Source organism: Peromyscus maniculatus, chromosome 3 (assembly GCF_049852395.1).
Source record: "Peromyscus maniculatus bairdii isolate BWxNUB_F1_BW_parent chromosome 3, HU_Pman_BW_mat_3.1, whole genome shotgun sequence".
In the NCBI taxonomy this organism is placed as follows: Eukaryota; Metazoa; Chordata; class Mammalia; order Rodentia; family Cricetidae; genus Peromyscus; species Peromyscus maniculatus.
Window position 1 is genome coordinate 164,503,180 of NC_134854.1, and position 27,794 is coordinate 164,530,973.

The 27,794-nt window shown below is 40.4% G+C and overlaps 1 protein-coding gene across 10 annotated transcripts in view; it reads right to left on the reverse strand.

Moving 5' to 3' along the window:
- The window catches only part of Sox5 (SRY-box transcription factor 5), a 1,002,153-nt gene that overhangs the window by 370,463 nt on the left and 603,896 nt on the right, over nucleotides 1-27,794 (reverse strand). For 2 of the 10 annotated variants that reach the window (XM_076568279.1, XM_006990042.4), the window contains exon 1: nucleotides 22,937-23,034. The exons of 2 other annotated variants lie outside the window; for them this stretch is intronic. In XM_076568279.1, the coding sequence (XP_076424394.1) occupies nucleotides 22,937-22,974 (38 nt within the window). In that variant the 5' untranslated portion in view covers nucleotides 22,975-23,034. Of the gene's footprint in view, nucleotides 1-17,669; nucleotides 17,824-22,936; nucleotides 23,224-27,794 lie in introns of those variants that run through there. 6 more of the 10 variants (XM_016008328.3, XM_016008329.3, XM_006990041.4 and 3 more) reach the window with 6 other exon arrangements.

Below are 27,794 nucleotides of genomic sequence, written 5' to 3' on the forward strand. Positions count from 1 at the left end.
TGCTTTTAATCACTGTTTCGAAGAGAACACCTGAACCTCAGCATGAGGCACAGCAAGAAAAGACCCAGTGTCCCCTCCCCACTTCTCCACAGTATCAAGTTGCATCTCTAACCATTGCCACATACATTTCTGATGCATGAAAGCATCATAGCAGAGTCCAGAAATGTTTCAAAAGGTGTAATCGTGTGTGGTTAAAGTAGACTTTCAGTTCTGCCTACCAGGAGACAGAGGTACACATGGAAAGATTTCAAGAAGAATAAGTCTTGCCAACACCAGAGGGGGACACTAAGAAGTCCATCTTCAGAGCACTGGTGATCATGACACACTGGTTTAAGAGATAAGGAACAGGCTGTCACACGCCTGAAATCATGTCACAGTCTCTGTCCATCATCATCCATGGAAAAGATGAAAAAGCACAAAAGGGCCTCGTTAGTACAAAGCAAGGCTAAAATAGAATGATTAACTCAAGAACTCCACTTTCCAAAGTAGACAGCCCTTTTTTTGTTTGCCCCAAATTAGTAAGTCTAGATTGTATGTTTGAGCTTTATTAGAAGTTTAGAAGGGCTGGGAAGACGCTCGCCATGCAAACCTGAAGAGCTGAGTTTGGTTCCCCAGAACCCCAAATAAGGTCAAATAGTATAGCACACATCTGTAATAACAGCACTCCTGTGTTGAAATGGGAGATGAAGATAGGAGAATATCCAGAAGTTTGTGAACCAGCTAATCTGGTATACATACTAACAACAACAGGTGAGCCCATCTCCAGCAAGAAGGTGAAGACATACACTCAGTGTCAACCTGTGACTTCCATGTGTGTGCCATGACCATACTCATACTTGTGGACATGAACACATACACACACATGCACGCATACACACACACACACACACACACACACATACACACACACACACACACACACACACACACACACACACACACACACACGTACACACACACCCATACACGCTCTCTTCAAAAGTTCTTATAGAATGACAATCTCCTTTTCACTGTCCTTAAAAGTCACAGTAACTAGTTTGTCCTCACTCAATATAAACTGCCCAAACTCATGGAGGGAGGCTTCAGTCCTACCTCAGGGATAAAGAGGTGCCATGCTTACTGTAGAAGTCTGTCACTCTGCTAAAAAAGTCACAGCACATGCATTACTACAGGCACGGCCCCCTTTCCTCTCCTCACCCCTCCCCTTCCTCTCCTCACCCCTCCCCTTCCTCTCCTCACCCCTCCCCTTCTTCTCTTCACCCCTCCCCTTCCTCTCTTCTTCCCCCTCCCTCTTCGCTGCATCTGTACAAGGAAACACTCACTCACTTGCTGCCCCTTTCTCCCTCTATTCTAGGCCTGTATGTACATATACATGTATGACTACACAACCCAAGACCATGACAGAATGTTTTCCATAATTAATGTTGTTTCTGTCACCTCATTAAGATGATGATTGAGGCAAACGGTAATGACTCATGAGCTATGTAATAGTAATTTCTCTCCACTGTAATTTAAGGGTAAGCTATTCATCCAGATCTTGTTCCAAAGAAGAAAGACAGGATCCATCTTTAAACTCAAAGACGTCTCTCCAACCTCTGGGATCCACCTTTAAAAAGTACCCCAAGCACTACCAATTAATTTCACTTTGTCTGCAAGAAGCATCCATAGTCTGCTCTGACCTATACTTTAAAGGCTATGACTTAATCTTGACTCTTTAAGCCTTTTTAGGGTGCTGACACTATGAGTCACAAACTGTAGAGTGCCTCACAAAGCTATCAAGATGCTCACCTTAAAGCTCCTTAGTCTCCAAACAGTCATCACAGTCTACAGGACTGACATGATGCCCATCCATGAGATGGCCATGAGGAGGAGGGTTACAGTGAAGAAACCTCAATATCTCCCAGTCAGGTTGTACCTAGCAAGGACCCACACAGCCAATGAGGAAGGATAATGGGGCAACAAAACCTGTTAGGAGACAGGTCAGCCCAGGAAAAAAAAATGAGGCAAGAAGTTAAGAGCATGGGTGGGTCCAGGACCCAGAAAAAGCACTGGGTTTAGGGGTCATTCGAGCAGCTCTCCTGTCAGCCACTGTCACCATATGTCTCCCCCAAGGCAGGAACCCGGGAATTCTTCATTCAAGCCTCTATGGAGCTCATGCCTGTGTGGCCCAGGAGTTTTATAGAAATGGACAAGTAACATTTTAACTGAAATAGAACCCTAACTCCCAAGTCCCGCAAACTGATGTTACAAAGGCAAGCTGCACCTTTTTCTTTGTACGTTCCTGCCTGGCATCTAAATGCCTGATGATTTTGCACGGCTATATCCATGTCTGTTAGAGCAGCATAGAAAAGAATACATTTACTATAAAATATCACAAGTTTTCAATTTCTCATCATTTGTTACACATACAAAACGGTCATCTGTTTTTAAAAGGAAATGAATGTTTGGTGTAGTTTCAGCAGAGGAGGGCATGCCATTCGTATCTCTTGGCTTTTACTACTTGTTTTATTTAATTGTACTTACATAGCTGACAATGATCTTTAAGAATGTCAGGTCCTACAGCTACCAAATGTAGTCGGAAGCAGCTAACAGCCAAAGAGTGGGGCTGCTGCTAAGAGGCCTAAAGGAAGCCTGGCCTGGGGCACACGCCTATAGTCCCAGCTGTTCCAGAGGCTGAAGCAAAAGATCCCAAGCTCTTCAAGGCCCGCTTGGAAGCCTAAGAAATTTACAGGAAAAAACAAAGAAAAGAAACAAAAAAAAAAAAGAAAGAAAAGAGAAAGAAATAGGCCTACCACACATGTCTTGATGTATCCATTTATTATCCATTACTATCTTAAAATTGTTGCCCCATGAACAACTGGCTGTTATTAGTTTATGGCAAATAAATTTGATTACTAAAATAATAACCAATCAAAACTATCATAAATTAGCCTTTGTGTTTTTTTTTAAATATGACCTCCAGAAACAAAAATAAAACAATGAAAAGCCTAACATTTAATTAGCATAAAATCTAAATTATTGTGTAGAGAATCTTTAAATACCAATGTATCCTTCGTCCACAAATAAGGATCAGCCCCACATTAACATCTGTAAAATCAACAAAATGATATAAAATATCAAAATCTGTGACAATGACAAAACCAGGGTTCAGTGCTGGATGATGTGGACAAGAACAGAGGCGTCAGTTGAGACACGCAGCAGGAGCCATGCTGCCCCACTGATCCTCCGGTCAGAGAGTCTGGCCTCATACAGACTCCTACAGTACTGGCCAAGCAATAGCAGATAGGTAATTAAATTCAGGAGCCTACAAAGTTCATACTTCACAGCGTTGGTCTATAGCTGAACATTTTGTAAGAAATATCGAATAGAAAAAGGAACACTAACCTTTCAGCTTGAGAAAACAAGACTTTACCAAAATAAAGTAAATAGAGATAACAGAAACCCCTGTTGGTGAAAAAGGAACAGGATATACTTAAACAGCACACATAATGGTATAATCTATGCTTACAAGGCAGTCTTAGCTTTCATGAGCAGGCATAGTTTTACCTAAGGATATCTAATACATTTGAAAGTCTATCTTTAGAACCACTATTTTTGAGACCTAACATAACATGACAGCTTGTATTGAACCAACAAAAAACGTTATATTTAGTGCTTCGCGATGAGGTTTATCGTGCTCCGCCAATGAGCAGGATAATGACAACTTAAGGGTTTAATTGAATCAAATCATTCTTCAGCGGTCCGCATTTCATCAAAGGGAGAATCCACAGGCTGTGGACACCAGTCTTCACCAGCTTGGCTCCACTCCCCTCACTCTGGCCACACAACACCTCTTTCAACTCCAACCCCCCAGCCTAGAGCTTCCCTACAGACCTGAGAGGAATGAAGGGCATCACAAGTAAATAAACAAGCCATGGAGGTAAATGCTGCTGAGTCATGCAGGGGGGAGGGTGCCGTACAGAGAAAATGGCTGAATTGTTCAGGTGCTGAGGCCAGCTTTGTTCTATGACCTGTCCAGGAGTATTGGGTGGGCACTTCCTTTTGAATCCATCCCAACAGTCTAAAACGTACCTGAACACAGAATCTGGCGGAGTGAATATTGTTGCTGCTGCATTCACAAAATGCCGTTTTTCCTAATCTACCAAGCAACAACATGCATACATTGGGCTTGACTCTGATCTTTGGAGAATACAGTTGTGGGAAATAGCAAGAGAAAGCACCCCGACTGTTTATGGGGTGAGGGGCAGAAGAAAGCAAAGCTAAATTTGCAGTGTAGGATCTAGCATGAGGGTATCTTAGGTCCTTCCATGATACTGTGACCCAGACTAGTACAGGCTGAACCCCCCTGCCACAGGCAACATGGAGAACTTGATATGCCAAAGGCCAGTCAAGGTGTTACCCAGGACTCTTTCTGGCAATTTGCAAAATAAAGTTGTGTAGCAAATGTTTCATTTTAAACAGGGCACAAACAAACTGAGGCAAAGATAGAAAAGCGAAACAAGTTACTCAAGGGAAACAAGTATAAACATAAAACAGAGGTCCACACACACCATGCATGGGTACACATACATATGGGTATACACATGAGTGTATGCATGTGTGTGTGCATGCCTGTGTGCATGTGCACAGACACAAGGGTGTGTGTGTGTGCGCGCGCGCGCGCGTGCGCGCGCGCAAGCACGCGCGCACACACAGGTGATACAGGAAGAGACTCAAATCCAGGACCCTCCACAAACCAGGCAAGCATTCCCTGATTAAACTATATCCTGAGCTCTATGACCTATGAGGGGGTAGAGTTAAAACACAAAATCAAGCCGGGCGTGGTGGCGCACGCCTTTAATCCCAGCACTCGGGAGGCAGAGCCAGGCGGATCTTTGTGAGTTCGAGGCCAGCCTGGGCTACCAAGTGAGCTCCAGGAAAGGCGCAAAGCTACACAGAGAAACCCTGTCTCGAAAAACCACAAAAAAAAAAAAAAAAAAAAAAAAAAAAAAAAAAAAAAAAAAAAAAAAAACACAAAATCACCTATAGTATAAGACATTTCCAGAAACACAATTAACACCTTTTCTGATTCTCGGTTTGTGAGAACAGCAAGTAGAGAACAAGGATAAAGATGAATTTGTTGTGCCTGCGAGAGTTGACTAGTTTTGTACGAAAAGTGAACAATATAAGTTTTAAGTATGACTTCCAACATGATACCTTAAACACAGACTTAAAAAGGTCTGGTGGGGAGGAAGCTGAGGGGAGTGGGAGGAGGAATGAGAGGGATCTGTGGTTGGTATGTAAACTGAATTTAAAAATTCCTTCAATTAAATTTTTTAAAAATCAATTTTTCTTAAATCCCTGAAAAAAGTTTGGTGTCTATGGCTACTTTGCAACTTTCTGGGTAAACTGTGATGGCCTCTCACATGCAGGAATCCCTACTGGTCCTTGAGTGTGACCTTACAGATTCTGCTGGGCCAAGCTCCGTAACTATAACTTTCTAATCACAGAATGACCCTCAGAAAATCCAAGTGCATGTTTCCAGTCCACGTAAGTCCAGCACACCCAAATCTGATCAACTTGTAATCTACCATCCTGAGTGACAGAAAAAGCATGCAGTGCCCTTGCACTGTTCTCTGAATGTTGGTATCAACACAGAAACAAGAAGAGCCGACTTTTACTTCACAGTGATGGAGAAAGAAATGACCACCAAACGCAATGCTAGAATCAATCCTTAATGGCAAAATGTATTTGAAGCATTGCAGAGACCATTAGGAAAGGTGGCTATGGACGATTGCCATGTATCAGTACTGTGTGGGTGTTAATCTCCTGATGTGACAGTGTCACACAGGTATGGAGAGTCACACACTCAGGAAGGATGCAAGCCGGTAACCACACTTTCAAGTGACTTAGAAAAAAGACAAAAAGACGTGAAGGACAGGGACAAAAGATGCCTGTGAAGTTAGTTTGCTCTTAAATCACTCTCAATACCATAGACCTAGATTCAATTTGAATTTAAAAAAATGAGAGGACTTGAGGGGGTGAAGGTTTATAACATGCACATCATGTGAGCACAGGTTATGAGTGTGATCCCTAGCATCCATTAAGATCCCAGTACACATGTGTCTGTAATTTCAGAACTGGGGAGATATGCAGATTCCCAAGGCTCCAAAGAGCCAGCTTGGAATCCAGGAGATGCAGGTTCAATGAGAGAACATGCCTCAAAAAAGACATTAATAATGACCTCTGACCTCCACATATGTAATCATATGTGTGTGAATATGCCCCTCCCACATGCAAACCTGTGAACAGAGAGAGAGAATGCAGATGGGCTCTGTATTTGACTAACATGGGGTTTATTTAGGTCTGATCCTATTTTGATTTAAAAAACAAAAACAAATAGTATTTTGGGCTGATGAATCTGATATATCAATATTGTTCATGAGTAACTAGCCATCTTTATAAATAACATTCTAAAAACAATTATGACACAATTAAAAACATCAGTTTTTAGGGTAAACTTTTCTTATTTGTGAAAATGGTGGTATTTTAAAAATGAGATTCTCAATCTGATGAACGTAAGCAGAGAAAATGCTTCCTCATTCTTCCGTCCAGCATTAGCCATGCCCTTTCTTACTCCATTCCTTCACAATGACCGGTGCTCTCCTACAGTTAGACACAGCGTTCGTTCACACAGCAAATGCTCAGTAAATACTTCCAGAAGAATTAGCTGAGATGCAGATGCTACTGACTGGACACTGTGTCCAAGTTCAACGAAGTCACCAGAGAACTTCAAGAAATCCTTTATCTGTTAATTCAACTCAGTTCACTAAGTTAGAGTGGTGTTTGAGGGGATAAAGGGACCCAGCGAGACAAAGTATTTCTCAGAACCACAAAAGTCACCCATCCATCAGAATGAGCTGTGAGGATGGCCCTCCACAGTACTCTTCAGCTCTCGGTCCAGTCTGCACGGATGCCTGTCTTGATTTGACTCTGTACACTCTGAAACCTGAAGTCAGGTTAAGGACAGAGGTGGGAGGGACCTCCGGTCTAGGCAAGAATACAACTCCGTCAGGAACTAATTGTTCCCCATCTCTTAGCAACAGCCTGAATGTAACAACCGCTATTTAAAGGAGATAGTTTACAGGACTTGTTAGCCTTTTCTTAGATCTCTGCCTGTATCCTTCCACCAAGAAATCTACATACCTGGCAAACATTAGTTTAGCTACTTATAGATGTGCCGTCTCCGACTAAGTTTGTTATCACCCAGCACTCCTTCCCTTATTTGGTTCCTACTAAAAACGGCAATGTGAATAAGGGCTCTTGGAAACTCTTTTATTGAACACAAATTAAATATCCATAAAATAAATCAACCTTCCGACAACCAGGGCCTCTCAAGAGCAACTGCGAAGACCTGATAAAACCCCGAGCTGCTTCTCATCAGAAAATAACTCATCATGACTGCAGAGAACTCAGGCTTATCCTTAGCCAAGCTTTTAGTTTTATGAAAAATTCACTAAATTTATTGTATACACATGCAGTCACATGCATATCTATGAAATATGTCACAGAATCGCTAGTCTTAATATTATACACATATAGATTATATATTGATAATGTATACATATCAATATTTACATTCACACATATGAAATATATCTGAGAACCACTAATTTTTATATATCATACATATATTGCTTATATACATTGATAATGTACACAGATATACATATGTATGATCTATACATGTATTTGTACATGTAAGGTGAATACATATATATCTCCATGCATAGGCTTATTGTTTTATGCATATTGTATATAACATATGTTCTTAAATATATCTATACATACATATAATAAAGTTTTTAGTATAGATGTTTGTCTCAAATATATGTGTGTGTGAAATATGCCATTTTATGGCATGAAAATAAGCCTAAAGTATGGTGGTTTTGTTTTGTTTTTGTCACTGGTGTTATTCTTTTAGGAAGCAGGTCAGATTCTAGTAAGAGCCAAATCTATGACATTAATTAAAGTATTTCATATTTTTTTATCAGTATGCATCCAGTGTTACCTGCGCATGGAATATCCTGGGGTTCTTTCTAAGATATTAACATCAGTTAAGGAAATGTCATCTTGTACATTTCCTCAACAGCTGAAGTACATAGACTTTCTTTTTCTTCTTTATTTTTTTTTTTAATTGTAAAGAGGGTCTCACTATGCAATCCTGGTTGGCCAGAAACTTACTGTGTAGACCAGGCTAGCCTTGGTCTTATAAAGATCCACCTTCTTCTGTCTCCCAAGTTTTGGGATTAAAGGTGTGTATTACCACACAAGGTTTGATTTCTTATTTGAGCAGTAAAACTGACCTATGAAATGGAGACTATTATGTTACCAACTTTACAGATGAAGAAATGATGTCATGGGGAGTTTATTCAACTGGGAAAGAACACCTCACTGATAAATGATGTGCTCTCCAGGGGATTTCTACAGTCACTCTAAAATCCACCTGTAACACCCAAGAGTAGATTCTATTTCTTGCTAAGTAAGGTATTGGGAAGCCAAAGAGAACCAGAAGTTTAGACATATCTACCTTTGGAACAAAACTTAAAGATCAAAAAATAAAACAAAAAGATTCATGGGTTACTTCAAGCCTACAGTAGTGTATGTAAATCGAACATTACAACTGAGAAACCCAGTGGCTAAAAACCATGAAGATAAATTTCATCTCCAAATGCTTGCCTGTTTCCATGATGTCTCTACTGTATCACCAATCATATGATTTTATTGTCAAACACAATTTAAATTCCCACTCACAATTATCATTACTCTCTTGCTACCCCTCAAGTCAGTGGATGAGGGTTGCACCTTTCAGCAAAGGATTAATATCACATTCAATATACCATTGTCAGCCAATTCATCAAAACTTTTATTCATATGTGAATATTTAAAAGATGTGATTACTCAAATACTTACAACTTATGATAGTATAAAGAAGGTGACTAGCTCCCAAAAATGATCAGATAGTATTTCTAACAAAGATAGGGTCCTTGTACAAAGACTTGATTTCAGTAGATGATGCATTTTAAAGATACTGAGAATTAGAGTGTGAGGGAGATGGATGGGGGAGAGTAAGGGTAGAGTTTCCAAGTGTAGATTTATAGTCAGTACCTCTTAAAGCAGAGAAGATTTTGTACAGACATCTATAGGATACACCCAGAAATCCACTGGGCACACCAGCTTATGCCAGGAATAAATTTATTTTTTAAAAGGTTTCTAGAAGCTCATATACAATCTGAGTATGGTTGCAAATGCTTGTAATCCCAGTAGTTGGAAATCAGAGGCAGGAGGATTGCAGCAAGTTTGAGAACAGCATGGGCTACACAGTGAGTTCCAGGCCAGTCAAAGCTATAGAGAAAGAGCTTATCTCAAAAACAAAAACTAAAGCATTAATTAACTAATTAATTAATTAATTAATTAATGTCCCAATTAGTTCATAAAATTTCTAACACATGAGTTTAAATGCATAATCTGCATTTAAAGTAGTGCCTGGCATAGGAGTTATCCAGATACATTCATGAAAACCTAAAGACAGTTTTCCTCCAAAACACTAAATTATAACGAGCATTTTATTTTCTTCATCAATAAGAGGGTGACAGTGTAAATGAACTTTTTAGCTGTCATTCAAGAAAACATCTTATCTTGAATTTGTGAGGTCCTTGGTTGGGTTCCCAATGCCGCAAAGTAAGTTAAATAAGATAAAGTAATAAATAAAATTAAATTAATAGAAAGGAAGGTTCTGAAGGATTGATGAGCACACTCCAACAGTCATATGCCAGGAGATATTCCATGACTGACTGCATGTCCCTCTCCTCCCTGTGTGAGGTTGGAGGATGAAGGAAAGCGAGAGTGTGGGGAAGACAGAAGAAAGAAAGCATTCAAAGCGACTTGGAGTCTGGCACCTAACACGTACATGCTGAGTGCTTGTGCTATCTTTACATCTATATTTATAAGTGCGTCTCCATATGCATAGAGAAAGAGCTTGGATGGCATCTTGTGGGTCAATTCGGAAAGTTATGTACAGCATCGGCTGGGAGACAAAAGCTGAAGATTTTCTCCCAACCACAACCCCCTTTAAACCACAAGAGAGAGAGGAGAGCTGTACATGGTGGCATCGGAGAAAATAAATCTAACTGCCCGCTTCAAGTGCTTAGTTTCTAAAACAATCAATCTAGTCCTCAAACATCTTCCCTGCCGTCATGACTCTATACAGGTCTGGAGAACTGATAGTACATACAAGGCAGAAGGCATACTATATGTGTGTAAAATATTCCCTTCTTGTAGAACTAAGAGCAAAGACAGTTAATAAATACTGAAATCTGTCTGGCTCCTTGCTACCCCACTGAACTGGGAACTTCTAGACTTACGGCACTGATCAAAATGTCTTCACCTTCCTCCACCCACAGAACGTATACAACATTATCCAACAGAAATATAAAATAAGCCAAGAATATGAGCTGGAATTCCAGTAGGAATGGGAATTTAGACTCTCTGATAGTCACACTAACAAAGCAAAAATACGTGAAAATAATTGTAATAGTATATCTTAAGCCCATAGTTCCAAACTTCATGACAGCACAGAATCAAAAATAAAAGGAAAAAATAAAACCCTTCAAATTCTTTTATTTTTTTAAATCCAGTGTGTACTTCATACCTATTGCGTATGTCATTTACATTAGCCGTGTTTCAATCAGTCAGCAGGGACACTGGGACTGGCTGCCATATTTGAAAGTGTTGATAGGTTGGGGTTCAGGGGATATTTCTTTATATTGTACTAAATAGCTTCAAGGGCTAGGGAAAATATCAATAGATATCACTCAATCCATATAAGTAAACCAGATGATTCAGTAAGTGAACACAATTTTAACAGCTTGGTTTTCCTAATATTTAGAAATAAAAACATATTTCAGCTAAAGGAACTACAACAGGTAGAAGGATTCCTCACTAAAAATAGTTGTGTCTGCACTTGTGAATTATCTAGTTAACCACCAGCCTCTCTGTATTATGGGGATTCCTTCCTCGATTTGGGGTAAAGGAAGTGGTCGCACAATCTCATTTTGCCTATACCTCATGATTTTTCCTCTGCCACAGTGATCCAGCAACTCTCTGATAGAATACTCGAAATTCAGAAGCAACAGGAAAACAAGGAGCTCAGGAGAATATCTGGGCCCTTGACCTCCATGCTGATTTGCTGCTCAGCCCGGAACTCTGGCAACATATTTAAGGATCTCACCTATTCCTAAAGCAAACATTCTTCTAACTTATAGCCATCTGGGGCTCGCCTCCCTGGGGTCAGATGCAGAGGGCTGTCTAGTGTCTTTAATACCCTGATGCGTAGCGCTGGGGCATGCTTTATTAGCAAAAACCATTTTGCTAGGAGAAGAAAACTGACATAGAAGAGATTCTGGAGGGAACAAAATTTTGGCTGGGGCTCTTGTTTTTATTATTTAGCTGAAGAGAATCATTGGGTCTACATGCTTTCAGAAACCCTATGGTTTTTCTAAGGTTCCAATAAACGTGATACCATTCATAACGTGGACAGTGGTCTCTTTCATATACTGCCTATAGTCACATACTTAAGCGCCAAGCAGATGGTTGAAATCTGTTTTGTATAAAATGTGTGCTTTTTTCCAACTGTGTTCTTTGTATTCCTGTTCATCCTAGGCTCTCGCCATCCAAACACTGGCACCGTGTCGATCATTAGCAGTATTTGAGACAACTGGTAAGTAAGGTATTCAGTGTTCTCCGCAAAATGTTCAGCTAACATTTCCCAGATGTATAATTAAGGCAAAAGATGATCTTCTTAAATTGCTATCAGCACTTTGGATGGCTTCTGGCTTTCAACAGATTATATCAGGGGGAAACAATTTTATACCAAAACATGAGCCCTGTTTCTTGGTGATTTTGTCACTTGTCATAAAGCTATCCATAAGAAGAAATCTGTATATTTCACCTTCTTTTACCTCTATATTCAAAAATCAGGAGGAAATTGCCCCTCCTGATTTTATTGTGGGCATGTACAGTGAAAGGGATGTGTGGGTAATAGTTTCTGTAAGTCACTTAGAATTTTCTAAATTTCAAACTATTTGTGCAAACACTAGTTTAAGAAGTACTGGAGTGTGCAATTTTCTTTAATTCACAGGAAATCACTGTCTTTTTGTTGTACAATTATTTATTCTTTAAAGATGTTCATTCTTGTAGTTATATGTAAATATAATTTAATTTACCTGGCTTAAAGATTAGTGCAATGTGCAATTTGAAAATGTACTTGATATACTGAACGTTACAAAAACAACTGTTAGTTTATCAGATTCCCTGTACACAAAATGAGGAAAGATGTGTTTAGCATGTTTAATTATAAATAGTGAACAGATAAAACTGAATTTATATTGGTGGGATTAAAGTATAAGTTACCGAGGATCAATAATTAAAGTGTCTCAAAAATGATAGTTACATGAACAGTAAAAGTGAGGTATTGGCCAACCAGTCTTTTCCAGCAATTATTTTTATGTGAAAAACAGTTTTTAGACACCTGAAAGGCATTTTATCAGACAAAGAATAATTTTATTAAAGTCCTGATTATTTTTCCTTTGCTAGATATGAAAGCCCACTTTTAAACTACTGAATTCAATGGACTGCATTCAGGCATACCCAAATATTTTCCTAAAGCTTTATAAGTGTATGCAGGATTGTTTAGAAGATAGGGGGTGATAGTATAGTGATTTTTAACCCCATCTCATAGATGTGTGGCTGAAATTCAAGGAATTAAAGTGATTTATGTGCCACAAAGTTTTAATTCCTGTTTTAGAAATGGGAACTTATGCCAACCTTGTATATACCTAAATGCTAGGCCATCAGACATGCATTAGCAGTGAGCAGCCCAACTGCGCCCCATATACATTTCTCTCTCCTTTAACAGTAGGGTACTTGCACAGTTTTCTTTGGTTATAGAACTAACTACAGTTTTGGTTTCATGGATTCTTTATAAGTTGACTTTCTAATAACTTTTACGTCTTCACAAAGGGAACGAGAGAATAACACTCATTTGTATCCCTAAACTCAAAGCAGCAAGTGTAGAATAAAAAGTATTACAATCATTAAGCAAAGAAATAATTTTTAGACAGACAGTTCTTACATTATCTGAAATATGTGGCTCTCTATTTAAGCAATTTGTTCAACTTTTCACAATCCCCCCGGCATATTTTCAAGGTAGAAATAATACAAAAGGTCCTTAGGTATGTGTCAAAGATTATGTTTCTGGTTGTATAACTACACATTTTTTTTTTCTTCAAGTAATGTTCTGAAAAAAACAGCATGCAGTCTGCCAAATGTAAAATATTAACAATATGGGCAGCACATCCTCTCAGATGAAACCACTGTTTCCTGCCTCTTTCTGTGGGTGTCCCAGCCCCCTCTCTTGGAGCCCCTGCCATCCTCTCTCTTCTTGACGTTCCTGAGCAGTAACTGATGCAGCTGGCCAACCTGGCTTCAGTAACAGCAGCTCGTTCGTGGCCTTGGAGGAACACTTGGAGTTTCCTCCAGTCACTTGTTCATAATCTCCCTCAATCTTGCTCCCTTACAGCTCAGTGTTTTATTTATTCATACAAAGACTGATACCGCACGTATCTCTGTGTGACTATCTAATCTTATTATTAATTCTTCTATTTTATGAATACACTGTCAGCAATTGAACTAGGATACTATCTCCTGCTTCTGTATTCCCAACAACCCCCAGCACTTTGCTCATCCACACATATATAATTTATCTCTATGATATTTGTAACTGACAGGAATGAGTGATCTAAAGCACTTGAGAGTCTTAAGCATGTAAAATACAAATCTGATGTTTTCACCCATTTAACATAATTCATAAAAATATCTGTCACTTCATGAACCTTAAAAAAGAACCACATATAGTACTTAGATGAAAACTCCTGAGATATTCCATGGGTACCTGTACAATGGTATCTAATTGACAAATTGACCATTGTGATTCTATATGTAAAAGGACTAGCTATGAAATAGAATTCATTTCCAAACATGAGGACAAATGCAAGAATTTTGACTACTGAATTCAGGAGCTGGAAACCTTTCAAATGCATTTCAAACTGACAAAAATTTAGGGTGGAGAGATTTTGAGAATTCTTAGCCTATTCATTTATCCCACATTAAAGACTCCAAGAGGCCTCAGTTTGTGAGAAATGGGAAACTCAAGATGTCATGTCGAATGACCAACTCTTGTCTCCTACATTATACAGCAAAACATCAGCAAGGAGACAGATAAATGAAATCCTTGGCCAAACTAGAGGAAAGTCTTCTCTTCATTAGGAGGGCATATCTTAAAATTGACAAGATATGGTTATGTATACACTGGGCCTAACTTTAACTTTCTCATTATCCGGACAGGTGATACCAACTGTCCCCAAATGTTACAGAAGCACACATCCATCCTCCTAACCTCTTTAGTTTTAAATGCCCAGTACCTATGCCCCACAGCAGCACCTTCGGGTATTTAAAGCTAAAGTGTCATTCTATGTCTGTGGTGCACCTGTCCTGGGGTCCTGCATTGTGGGAGAAACAAGACAATTTTGTTTGTTCTAGGAAGTATTTCTTCCTTTCAAGGTAATCTTCCCCAAACTGCTCCATCAGGACTGAGAGTAGGACCTATTCAAGATGTCAATTGCCTAGTAAGTAAAAAGGATTCTCTTGAACTCCAACTTTTGTATATGGGAATAATTACAGCATCTTCCCAAATAACTCCTTCACTGCTAGTCATTTCTAATTATTTTTTAATCTACTCATAAAAGTATGCATATTATGTTCCATCATATGATTCTCTAAACTGCCCTCTGTGTTTTTGGATCTGTTTCTATTGCCCTAGAAGAATGCTTTTAAAACATTAAATGTTCTTAAACTGTTTAGTGGTCAAATCTGATCCATTTTAATTTTCCAGTAATTCGAAGGTTTATAAAACAATACCTTAACAAGATGTGTATCCCATAATCCTCCAGGATCTAGAAACAATTCCCAAATTTAGCTCTGATTTGGAAGAGAGGGAACTGTGAATTTCTTTTTCTCTATCCACTCCCAGGTGTTCTGTTGACCGGTACTTTGCCTGTTAAAGTTTTCGTTCCACTATGATGATGTTGGGATGACAATCTGATCCTGTGTGTTCAGTTATGATTAACACATGTCAAAGTTGAATTAATGAGTTAATCAGAGCTAGAGGAGCTTGAACACAGATCCATTCCTCCCTCTCCTAAATAACGGGAACAGCACAAAGTGGCTTAAATAATCTCCAGCCTTGTGCTGATAGGAAAGGAGAAATGAACTGTTAACCTTAATTTTATGTGACATCTTCCTGCAATCCCTTTTCAAGCGTATTATGAAATTCAATAGCAAATATTCTAAATGGGAAAAGAAAACAAGAAAAAGAACAAAGGGGCATCAGGACAGGAGTGAGAAAGAAAAAGAAGTCTTTGGACTTTGTAGCCTGTTGCCCAACAACTCTAGCCCAGAGTAAACACCCAAAAGGAAGAATCGAAGCAAACAATTGTCTCAGGCCCACAATTAGAGCAAACATGATTTAGAACTTTGTCAAGAGATCTGTATTAGCTAGGGGTGGAAAATCAGCGCCACACAGGAGAACTTCTTCCCTCCATGTTCTTTTATATAAAAACATAGGTGATTTTCAACATCTGTGCTTCCATTAGGATGTCCTTTCATTATATCTAGTATACATATGTGTGTCTAATTTATTAAAATGAGATTTCAACAGATCACAGGCAAAAGTTGCAGAAGTAGCTCTCAGGCAGCTCATCGACCCTTTGGTCAGTCATTCCCTCCTAATCAGTCAGGGCTAAGTCCACACTGACTACCATTTAAAATAAATTTCAATTAAAAATGTACCCCCCCCCCCAAAATCACAAATTTGCTTGTCTGCCTCCTTTCCCCTGGATTCAGAAAAGGAAAAACAAAACAAAACAAGCAAAAAAAAAAAAAAAAAAGGCAAAATGGGTTAACTCTTTTAAGTCTTTTTCAACCATATTCCTGAAATCCCAGATGAGAAGGCACAGCCCTCAGGACCACAGAGCAGCTCACAGTTCTAGCTGACCTATCTCTCCCAACCTGACAATATCACACCTTCCAGTGCAAGGGGCTTCTAGAGAATTCTCTTTGCCCTCAAATTCACAGCTTCCCATGCCTCTGTTCTCAATGCATTTGACTCAGAGGTTTCAATGTGATAAGGAAGATGGAGAGGAGCATGGGAGGCCAGTGGCATCCAGGTTCCTCCACAGAAGAGATTACTGTGGCTGTACACATGCCCACGGAAGAAAGAGTGTGTCTTCTGTGTTTGAACATTTTCTTTTCTAAAACACACGTTCTTTCAGAGACGTGAAAGGCAGAAATAGAAACACGACCACACATGAAACTTTCCCGGGTGGCTGCCAGCAGCCTTTCTTCCTAGCACCCCTCTTACCTACAGTGTGCGAGGAGACTGGCAGGTAGCCCTAATTCTTTAGTAGCCAAATTATTTTTGTCCATAAAGTATGAGAAATCTCCACAGCACATGAATGAGACACAATTTACTAGTTTACACACATTTTTATAACTTCAAAAACTAAAACTCATTCACAAATACTCCTATTTCAGCTTCAGCAAGAAGGGCCACCAGAGTACAAGAGAAGCACATTTGGAACCCCAAGACTTCGCTCTCCAAAAGAATATGAAAGAGGGGGAAAAAAAACCTCTTAACTCCAATAAAGAACTTTTCATCCTTAATGCAGGAAAAATAAACAGCTTTCCGTTCACCCACACTCCACATTTCATTTAAGTCAAAACATTTCCACGCAAAGCATTACGGAAAACGTCATTTAGTAATAAGCCTGGACGGCTGCAGATGCAAACTCATAGTGACAGCATAGTAGGTTTAGACAATGGAGCTTGCAGTGACTAGAAACCTCACAGGACTCCCGTCTCTGGAGTCACTACTATGTCCCCTTCTCCAAGTTTCAGAGGAAAGCAGCAAGAGTAGCAGCCCTGGGAACACACGCACACCCTGACGATCCAGACTCAGAGGAAAGAGTGGCGACTGAGACTAACAAGACAAGGACAGATGTATCAATAACACAGGAGAGCCGAATTATCCAAATGATCCTCAGATCAAAGAGAGCAGGCAAGAGTTTGGAGACTCGGGACATGACCTGAACTCTTTTCACTTCTGATCTGAAATGTCTCTAAACACCCAGAAGCTTTTGTTTTTCGTTTTCTGTCTATCATGTTATATGACTATAAAGGTCCTTAAACTACCTTTTAATAGATTAATTACTTTCAAGCTGGGTGACAAAGGGGCACAATGACCGGAAAATGATACAAAAGAAACAGACAAGATGCATTTTAACAGGTTCATCCGCAAACCTGGGCAGTGCTCAGGAGGTGCAGATTACGGTTCAAGGGTTCCAAATTGGCAGAATTCAAATTGGGTTCATATTTGGGTTTTTTGTTTTGTTTGTTTTTTAAAACCACCTGTCCTAAAACGACATTGTTTATGCTAATTATCTTTGTTGATGCCGCAATTCTGTTTGTTTACTACAATTCTTTTAAAATGCCATATCCCTCTGAATAGTTCTCACCAGAATTCTTCTAAATCTTGCCTTGGTCTGGTCCTTCCCGGCAGCCCAACGTGCAGAATACAACGCCACAGAGAAGGCGCAAGAGCTGGGAGCAACTTGGAGGCTGTGACTCCTCGGGCTGGCAAAGGCTGGCAGCAGTGCTGAGGTTTCACTCTCGGCCTCCAAGAGAAAGGGATGCTGATGTGGAGAAACGCACACCCCCCTATTGGACAAGCAGAACCATACGCCACAGGATCTCCCGAGGAGATGGGGAACTCTCAACTAGCAAGGGAAGGGAAGGGGAGCTGACAGCAGAGGAAAAAAGGCAAAGCGGCTTCCAGACTGCAGGGCAGAGCGCAGTCAGAAGGGGCAAAGGGTCCTGGATTCACAGGGAGGAATAGAAGGCATTCTCCGGCTGTACCCTAAATAAACACTCTTCATTTAAGGAAGACAGCGCCAGTCTTTAGTGAGTTTTCCTTGTTTCTGTACTTCTCTCTCCTTGCTCTAGCAACACCCCTTGATCTACTTCGTCTTCACAGCATTTGAATTTTATGTGCTCTATCAGTGAGGGTGCCACCATTAGGTACAAAGCCGGGGAGGACAGAGTTAAGGAAGACTGAAATATCTCCATTAATTTCTTATTCAGCAACATGTTTTGATTAAGAAGAATACGACTTAACATGTTGGTGAATCACTGAACATCTTTTAAGATCACTGCCATCACCTGACTCAGAAACTGAGCGCACTGAGTTAGTACAAGAGAAGGATGGAGAGCTTGGCTTTCATCCTTTTATGTCCCATGGTATTGGTTAATCTCACTAAAACTACAGGTGAATAACAGATTTGCAAGGTAAACGGCACCCACCAGCTATGCCTTTTAAATTAATCTATAAAAGGGTTGTGTTTACGCCACATAACACATACCTGCATAATACAAAATATGCCTTAGGTGGCTGTAGAATGGACACGGGATGACCAGACAATGAAAATGAGGCATCACTTGGGGATGTTGCTCTGGGAAGGTGCTATGAGCACAATCCATGTGACCCAGCTTCCAACACTAAGAAGGGTACAATGTTCCAAAGCAGACAGGTTTTCTCATCTGCCTCTCATCTACGATGCTCATGTAAATCTCAGTTAAAAGCTTTCCAAGAACAGGCACTCACTTCATGTGCTTCTGATATCTGAGGCACAGAAAAATGCATCCGCATGTAATCAATAGCAACACGCTTTTTCGTTTCTCCAACCTGCTCTACCCTGCTCTGGCCACAATGCTACCTGGCATTTAACCCTGCATTGTTCTCCATGATCAGTCAGATGCCTGCCAAGTCCTCAGACAGAATGGGGTGTGGGACAGAAGTGTGTGGCTTATGCACTACTTCATGCAAGCTGCATTCCAAGCCAAGGTGTCAGCTCAGTGAGCTCACAAATTATTGAGATGGCAATTGAAATCTGTAATGGTTTATGAATACGTTTTCCACCAAGAAGTAGTAGTAAGTGAAGATTAACTGAAGTGGCCAAAGCAGGCATTAGAACACACTGACAGTGTGACTTGCAAGCTTACAGTTGCCATGAGGTGACGGAAACTAGACAGGTACCTCCTACATCCCCATCTAGAAGTTACCTGCTAACCTGAACGGACTGATCACTTAGGAGCGTAATGGATGTTTTTTAAGTCTCCAACTTCATTGAATAAATGCCCAGGTAAAAAATATTTTATTGGGAGGATCAGTAACTAAAATATCAATATTGTGAGGGGTACCCTTTTCCATAGCAATTTGAAAATCATTTTCACAGACCTGGAAGGGTATCGCCTGCTCCAGAATAAAGTTGAGAGTTTTCTAATAAGATAAAAACAATCTCTTTCATTGGGCTGACCCTAAATAAATCTGATGGGAATGGGATAAGTCAAAGCTGAGTTGATTTTTTTTCTTTTGCATAAGGCCTTGACCCTGCAGTGCCCCTTCAGCATTTGGAGACAGGCTGCTGTCGGACCCGTCTTGAGAGAAGCCCACAAATACAGGAGGGGCTCCGAGCTGAACACGCTTCATCCCCCGGTCCCAACTTTTCTTTTCCTTCCTGCACATTGCCAGTCTTTTTAAAATATCTACATTTTCCAGTCTTTTATTTCCTTAAATAAAATTTTATAATTCAGCAACTGAAAAGTATGATAGGTAGCCTAGTCATGAAACAATCATATTAGGAGTAAGAGGAACACAGATATAAAGAAACTGACAACTGTGTCAATGATAAAGTATCAGATACAGTTATTTCTCCTTCAGCAGCAGTAGAGCAACACCACAATCTAACGTGAACATGTTTAAATATCAAGAGACAGATTCGACATTCTCGAATGAAAACCCTAGCGTCACAATTCTTTACGTCTCAGTTAAATGGAAGGACAATGACTTCTCTAAGACCTCTCAGGAGAACTGGTGATGTTGCTCTTCACAATACTTAGACCACACTGCCGTTTGTGGTGCATGGAAATTGCTAGACCTAAAGGTTTTTCTCACAAACAATACTGCAGGACACCCATTGCCTCTTCATCCCCCACCTGAGAATCATCCTTCAGTTGACACAGCCAGCCCTGCAGGACCTGCAAGGAAGCAGTTCAAGCTTGCTACTTCTGAAATCCATTTCCATTTACCTCTTGAACATCCTCACAGACAATGAAACCATCACCTACTTCTCAGCTACTTAACAACCGTTTATCAACCTGAGACTGTTGAGTCCATCCCTGGAAACACTGACACTCATCAACAGAAATCTAAATCCTCAGGCTGGTCTTAAAGTTTTGGATATTTCTCGAAGTTTCAAATAGTCTGCATGTTGGGGGGGAAAAAAAAAACCATAGAAGATGGCCAGTACTCTACCAGTGACATGAGAGATATAAATCACTTAACACTTCAATGCCACAGGAGCTCTGAGCAATTGCTGCCCACTACACCCAATTTCCCATTCATGAAGACATTAGGAATTCTTTCAAAGACTAAATGAGCTTGAGTGAAAAACTCTTTGATGGCAGGTGAGCAAATAGAATAAAATTTGAGTCAATAGAAATGACCTACTTATTCCACAAAAGTTGCAAATAACAGAAAAGGCAAAAAAAAAAAAAAAGAACAAACTAACCTCATTCTGATTATATATGTTACTACTATTACATGGTCGCTCTTCAGAGAATTTCAATATTCAATACTGTATCTATCTACATGATACTCTGTGTGAGTGACAATGGGAAAATGCAGTGTAAATAAACTCATTATTTTGCTGGGATTTCAGTAAGTATTGTCAATTTCAACCTCAGGGTAAATTATTTAAAATGTTATGTTGTGTGACATTTTTCAAAATTACTTTAACTACTACTTTTTACACATAGGATGTATATATGAACAAACTATTTGATTATAACTGGCTTAATTAATTATCCAGCTAAAAATGTATGCCCCTGGATAGTGCAAAAAAGAACATAAAAATCTCACTAAAAAGGAAAACAAAACAGCATTAGGAGATTTGAGCATTAGGGTGTTAAAGGGAAAAGTTTGGCTTAAAAAGAGATAATTGAAAAAATACAAATAAAGTTCCCAGCAGGCAGCTTGCTATAAGAGAAACAGGCTACAGCCTGTTAATATGTAACCGCCTCTTTATAAAAACAATCTGTTAACAGGTTACAAATCAGTCAGAGTTTTATTTGCAAAAAAAAAAAAAAGTATAATTAGAATTAAAGAAAATTATCATTGGGGTGTTCATCTGCACATGTCAGAAAACTTACTCTGTACAATTAACAAATCACTACATTAGTCAATAGTATGTTCCAGTGTGAATAACTTCAATATCCACATAGAACCAAGACTATTTTTGCAAAGGAAAGCTAACTGGTTAGAAGACTTAATATGTGAAACTTTGAAAAAAATAATTCAAAACTGTTCTGATCGATCCACCTTCTTAATTAAGAGGAGAGAGAGACAGAGAAGGGAAGGATTAAAGTATGCATCAGATATTTCACTTTCTTCCCTGGTCATACAGTGGCTGCTCTGATATGTGACCACATCCAAGGGTTTTCTTCTTCCCCACACTTCTTCTCTCCCATGGCTTCAGTTCTAGAATGTTTTAATCTTTGTCCTTTCTTTTTCCGTCTTTTCATATCAAATTCAGGCGTTTGAGTGATGAACAGCTTGACTTAGCATATTTTTAACCAGCTGGTCTAGCACCTAGCTTGCATTGTATAGTCAGATACAACAAATGTTTACACAGAAGGTAGAGCCTGCATGAAAATGAAAAAGCCTGGGGATCTTGCATCCTGGCTTTTTTTAGCTTTTTTTTTTTTTTAATTCACCATACAGAATACGAAGTTTGAGTTCTTTTTAATGGCAAACAAAAATCTATTTATAGTTCAAAAAATGAACTTATACTAGGATATGAACTCAAAGTTAAAAATTGTAATGTGTGATTACAGGGACACAAGGAGAGCTAAAATTCTTTTAAAAGCCCCCATGGTACTCACAGCAACATCAAATGGAGAGAAACTGCGCATACCTCTCTAAATAGGAACAACTAATTACGAATACACTTAGCTCCCATCACCGCACAGCGGAAAGTGTAGTTTATCAAAATCCAGTTACGACAGCCAGCACAAAAAGTGGCCACAAAACTTAAAAGGGGTGTCTTGTCTGTCCCCTTCCTCCCCTCCTCAGACTTCACGATAACCATCTACTAATATTTAACTGTGATGTAAAATTTTCTTTGGGGGGAAAAAAAAACAACAACCCCGGTCTCCCATATCAACAAAAGGTCCTGCTTTTCCAAGCAGTTTCCAAAGTTTAACAGAGGGATCAAACAGGAATTTAACAGCCTCCACTTTAACCACCACCGAAGCCTTCTGTCACTTCAGAGATTACAGGAGACAGAGATCCTGAGTATGCTAGCAGTCTACAAAAGGTGTGTGGGGGCATCAATGAAGGCGGAAAGTAGGAGACTGCCCGAGGAAGAGAGCAGCCGCGAAGGGGGGAGGAGAGAGAGATGCTTAATGTTCATTTAATTTCCTGCCTGTGATCCGACGCAACCTAAAAACATTAGCAGTAAGCTCGGAGGAGACTTTGCAAATCAGTTCAATTTGGTCCGGGCAACCACAACAGAAATCAGCTCCCAAGGCTGCAGAGACCCTAGCTCAGAGCGGCTCTAACACACGCAGTCTGGGGGAGGCATCTTCCCGGGGATTCACAGACTACTGTGAAATGGAAGAGTTTGCACTTCAGTATATTAGGGGGAAAAAACCAAACAGTACTCACCTTTCAAACTCCTGAGGTAAATCAGGGTCAGTAAGCATGCTGGAAAAGCACAATTTCCCTTTGTCACAGCGGCCACCTATGATCGGCTCCAACTGAACCTGTCAAGTCAGACCAAACCTTCTAAACCAATGGATTCTCTCTCTGTCTCTCTCTTCTCACTCTCTCTCCCCTCTCCCTTTCTCCCTCTCCCCCCTTCCCCTCCTCTCTCTCTCTCTCTCTCTCTCTCTCTCTCTCTCTCTCTCTCTCTCTCTCTCTCTCTCTCTCTCTCTCTCTCTCTCTCCTCTCTCTCCTAGGACTCCTTGACCATTCTCTTAAAGGGGTAGTACACTTCCAGCAGCAGCCTGGCTGCTCCCCCTTTGCACAGCCGCACACTCCGGCTGCTAGGCATTAGACAACCTCCGGGTGCCTGTCCCTTCCTCTTAATTCTCTCTCCTGGACATCACTGAATGGTAGAAGTCAACTGTAACATGTCTCCCATGATCTCCCCTCTAAATAATAAAAGTCACATCACACGCGCGCGCACACGCGCACACACACACACACACATACACACAAACACACACCACCACCAGTATCATTGTAAAAAACACATTTGGGGCTGATTAAAAAATAACTTTATAATAACAGAGCCCCAATCAAACTGTGAGTATTAACTAATTAAGCACTAATAGTCACAGCATTTTTACACAAAGAATTGTTATTCCTCACGGCCCCCCCTCCAGACTCTCTTCAAGCGCACACGGAAAAACACAAGCATGCGTGTGTGTGTGTGTGTGTGTGTGTGTGTGCGCGCGCGCGTGCGCGCGCAAGCACACACACACACACACACACACACACTCACACACAACAATCAGGCATTGTTCTGAAGGAAGAAAAGCAACTTTGACAGATTGAAATATAGCAGAGGCCCCTTCAAGGAAACCCGTAAACAGGCTGTCACTCACTCTGTCCGGCTCAGTGCTAGCTCTCGCTTTCCACAAAGTGCTCTGAATGTCCTGGCAACCCAGGCAAAGTTTCTGTAGCTCCAAACTCCAGAAACCAGGCGTGGAGGAGAGCAGGTATCCACATGCCAAACTCAGCATGCAGGAATACAGGACAACCCCAAACCCCAACCAGAAGATGACCCTGACCAGTGTACTGTCCTGCTCCCGAAGGCTGGGGAGCTCAGGGTGGACAGGGCGGGAGTGCCCCCAGCCCCGGGGTTCTTTAATTTCCTCTACCCAGGCAGCCACAGATAAGCTGGACAAACTCTGGCTCTCCAAATCCTAAGCTGGCTGGCAAGGCACAGACTCCATAGCAGTTCCAATTATCTAGATAAAAATCTGGCAGGCAAGGAAGGTAATCAGGTAATGTACCTTTGACATGGAATGACAGAGGTACCCACACACGCACAAGGGGATGGTGGCTGCCCCACGCACCCGCAGCATCTGGCTAGGGAGTAAGCTCACACTCACTAGCACAAGATAGTGTGCTTTCTACACACAGTCACTCACACACATGCTCTCCTCTCCTACTGGGAGGGTTCATTGTGCACAAAAGGCTACATTACAGAGCCCGCCCCAATAAGGGAGCGAGAGGGAAAAAAGCCTCCCATTGTTGAGAGGGCAGGTCAGTTGATTAGATTTTCTGTGGAGAATTCCACGAGGAAATTCCCTTCAAAGCCGAAGTGATTAACTGGGGGCTACTCTGGAAATAGGAGAGACAATGGCTCAATAGTCCGCACGCCCAATGTCCAGGCTGGCACTGAACTCACTTTAAAAAAACAGAAATAAAAGCCGGGCTCTCTGTGCTTTTCCACAGCCCCCCCAACCCCCCCAGCCCCCTCCACTCCTTCCAACTTCCCCTCCCAAACCCTTTTATTTCGCAGCTGGATAACATTAAGGGCCTTTAAAACCACAAGGGTTGACCCCACCGCAGTTTGATTAGGTCCCACTTTTTTTTATCCTGGCGACAGGCGGACAGTAAGTTTACTTTTCAGGCATACACAACGACACGCCATACACATATTCTGAGGGAAAATCACGGATTGCTCTACTCCTGTTGGCATATTTATTCTTCATTCAGAGCAGGATATAGGATATTTGGGGACAAAGTTGAAAATAACTTAATCATGAGACCCATCACTCAGGAGAGATCCAGAAACAAACACACACACACACACACACACACACACACACACACACACACACACACATACACACGGACACACGGAGTAGGATTTGAGTGTGTCACTATGGAGTTAAGACACCAACAAAACATGGAGTTCTGACCCACCCTGAAAAGCTGTTAACTAGGATGTGTCAAAATGACTCGATCCTTATTTCAGCAGTTGGGGAAGGGGCAGGATATTACTCATTATTTTTTTATGCCATTAGCCTCCAGTTCCTTTCTATTACAGCACCAGCCCACTTCTAAAGAGAAAAATGAGAAAGTCATGGCATTTATCATAAATATCTATTTTTTAGTCCCGTAAGAGACCCATCCTCTAATTCACTGTGATGGATAATGTAAATAAAATAATATTTTCTTCTGTTAATGATGGTCACAGGAACTCTAGTGTGATATGTGTTTAAAAATGTTTGGATTTTTTTCTAATTAGTGACTATTGTTTTGGATCAAGAGGGAATACGAAAGCAAGAGAAAGAGTATGTTAAAGGGAATCATGGGAGCAGGAACAGAAGAGGAGACACAGTGGCCGCAGAAAGGTAGAAAGGAGGATAACGGCCATGAGGCAGGATGCTGTGATCCCCACGGTCCCAGCCGCTGCCTCACTACAGCGTCCACCAGTGGCTGTTCTTTGATGCTCTAATCCTGAAGGTCAGCAGCACAGGTAAGAGAGAGGGTTTTCAAAACCAGCTCCGCTACGAGAGGAAACTTTCCGCACCCTCTGTCTGGTTGGTATAGCCACCACGTAATATATGCATACTTCAGAAGTATACAAACGCCAAATAAACACAAAGAACATATGAGAAATTGAAAATTGGTTTGAAAGTCAATTTTAGATCTGAAACTAATTATTGGGTTTGGAGAGATGTCTCCGTGGGTAAAAGCCTTGCTGTGAGAACAAGAGGACCTGAGTTCAAATCCCCATGTAAAAGCCAGGAGTGGCCACACACACACACACACACACACACACACACACACACACTTTAAAAACTATATTTTTGCACACTTGTCTTATTAAGAGTTGAGATATATTAAAAACCAGGTAGAAAAATATGTCCCTTTAAAAATGGCCACCCCAGTCATGATAGTTCAAACTAACAGTTTTAAGACCAGGCAGAGCTTTGCTTGGGTAGGTCATCACAAGGATGTTACACAGTCTAGGCAGGGGCCTTTGTGCACACCACCAGCTCAGCCAGTGTTCACAAGTGGGCACAGGGAAGGTGAAATCACACAGCTGGTGAGGAGTCCATTACCCACGTCACTTGTGACACTACAATAGAGAAGAAGCAACCCCCCACCCCGAAACTTAGCCAAACAGAGGCCCCCAGATGGTGCTTTTGTCCTATGGGACCTAAAAGGCTTTCAGGAAATTTTTACCCAAAATTAAATTTTATAAAATCTTGTCACTATGGTAATACTGTACTTAATATTTGAATAGCGTTAACATTCCTTTTTGAAAAATACGTCTGACTGCATTACTATGAAGCCTAGCCTAGTCTTGAATTCGCAATACTCCTGCCTCAGAATTCTGTTTGTTGAAAATTCAAGCATGAGCCACACGAACTTATAACAAGTACTTTCAAATATGCCTCAAAAGTTTTTTTTTTTTAATTTTTAATTCTACAGTACAAACTGGAAGTCCCATAATTCTAGTGTGTCAGACAAAAAAGAAAAATACATCCCAAATATTTAGTGAAAATCTGCTCTTTGGGTCCAACAGGCATTAACTTAGTTCACTTAATGTTTAAAATGAAGTATATTACTTAAAAACACTGCTATTTTGTACTAAATGCTGAAGTGATTGTTTCATGACCATCACATAATGCATATTAAATAAACTTACAATATTTACTGAATGGTTTAAACAAGTGAAGATACCCAACTAGTCATGTAGCTGGCACTGTGTGCATTAACACTGACATCATGATTGATAGATATCTACTCATAACTAGAGTACATTTTACAATATAAATGGATTAAGACACACTGGTAGTCACTTAACACCCATTAAATTATTATCAGCATGGTAAATTACTATGACTTCAACAGAATTCAAGAAAAATGTGAAATAAATTTAATTGCAATAATAAGAATTATATTATTATTTTTAAAACACCATCTCATTCTGTAGCCCAAGCTAGAGTAGAACTTCCATGTAGTCCAGGCTGGCAGCAAACTTTGGAAATTGTCATATTCAGCCCCTGCATGCTCAGGTCCAAGGTATCTGTCCCATAAAAATAATCAAATGACTAAATTCCAAATGATTGGTTAATATCTCAGCCTCCCCTGTTAGAGATGTTAAGAAGAGTTCAAACCAAAATAAACACGAGGTGGAAATGAAAACCTACTGGCGAAAACTGAAATTAGCTGGAATTGGTGGCTTCACTGTGTACTATGTACAAATGTATCCACATAGCCACAAATTCGTCTTCCCAAGTGACCAGGAAACGGAGGAAGAGAAAGCTGTTAGAAGTTTTCGCATTTACTGAGGTCTGTCATGCTGGTGTGGTGACATCATGGGAAACAGAGTACATGTGAGCAAGTGTGCTTTCACGCTCATGTTGTTTCCATTGCAAATATGAGAAGAAGTGTCACACAGGCTAAGGAAATGGAAGGCAGGCTCAAGGATACTGCTGGAAAATTCTCAAAGAGAATCCCAGAACTCTCAAACCACACACAAGTTCTCCTCAGT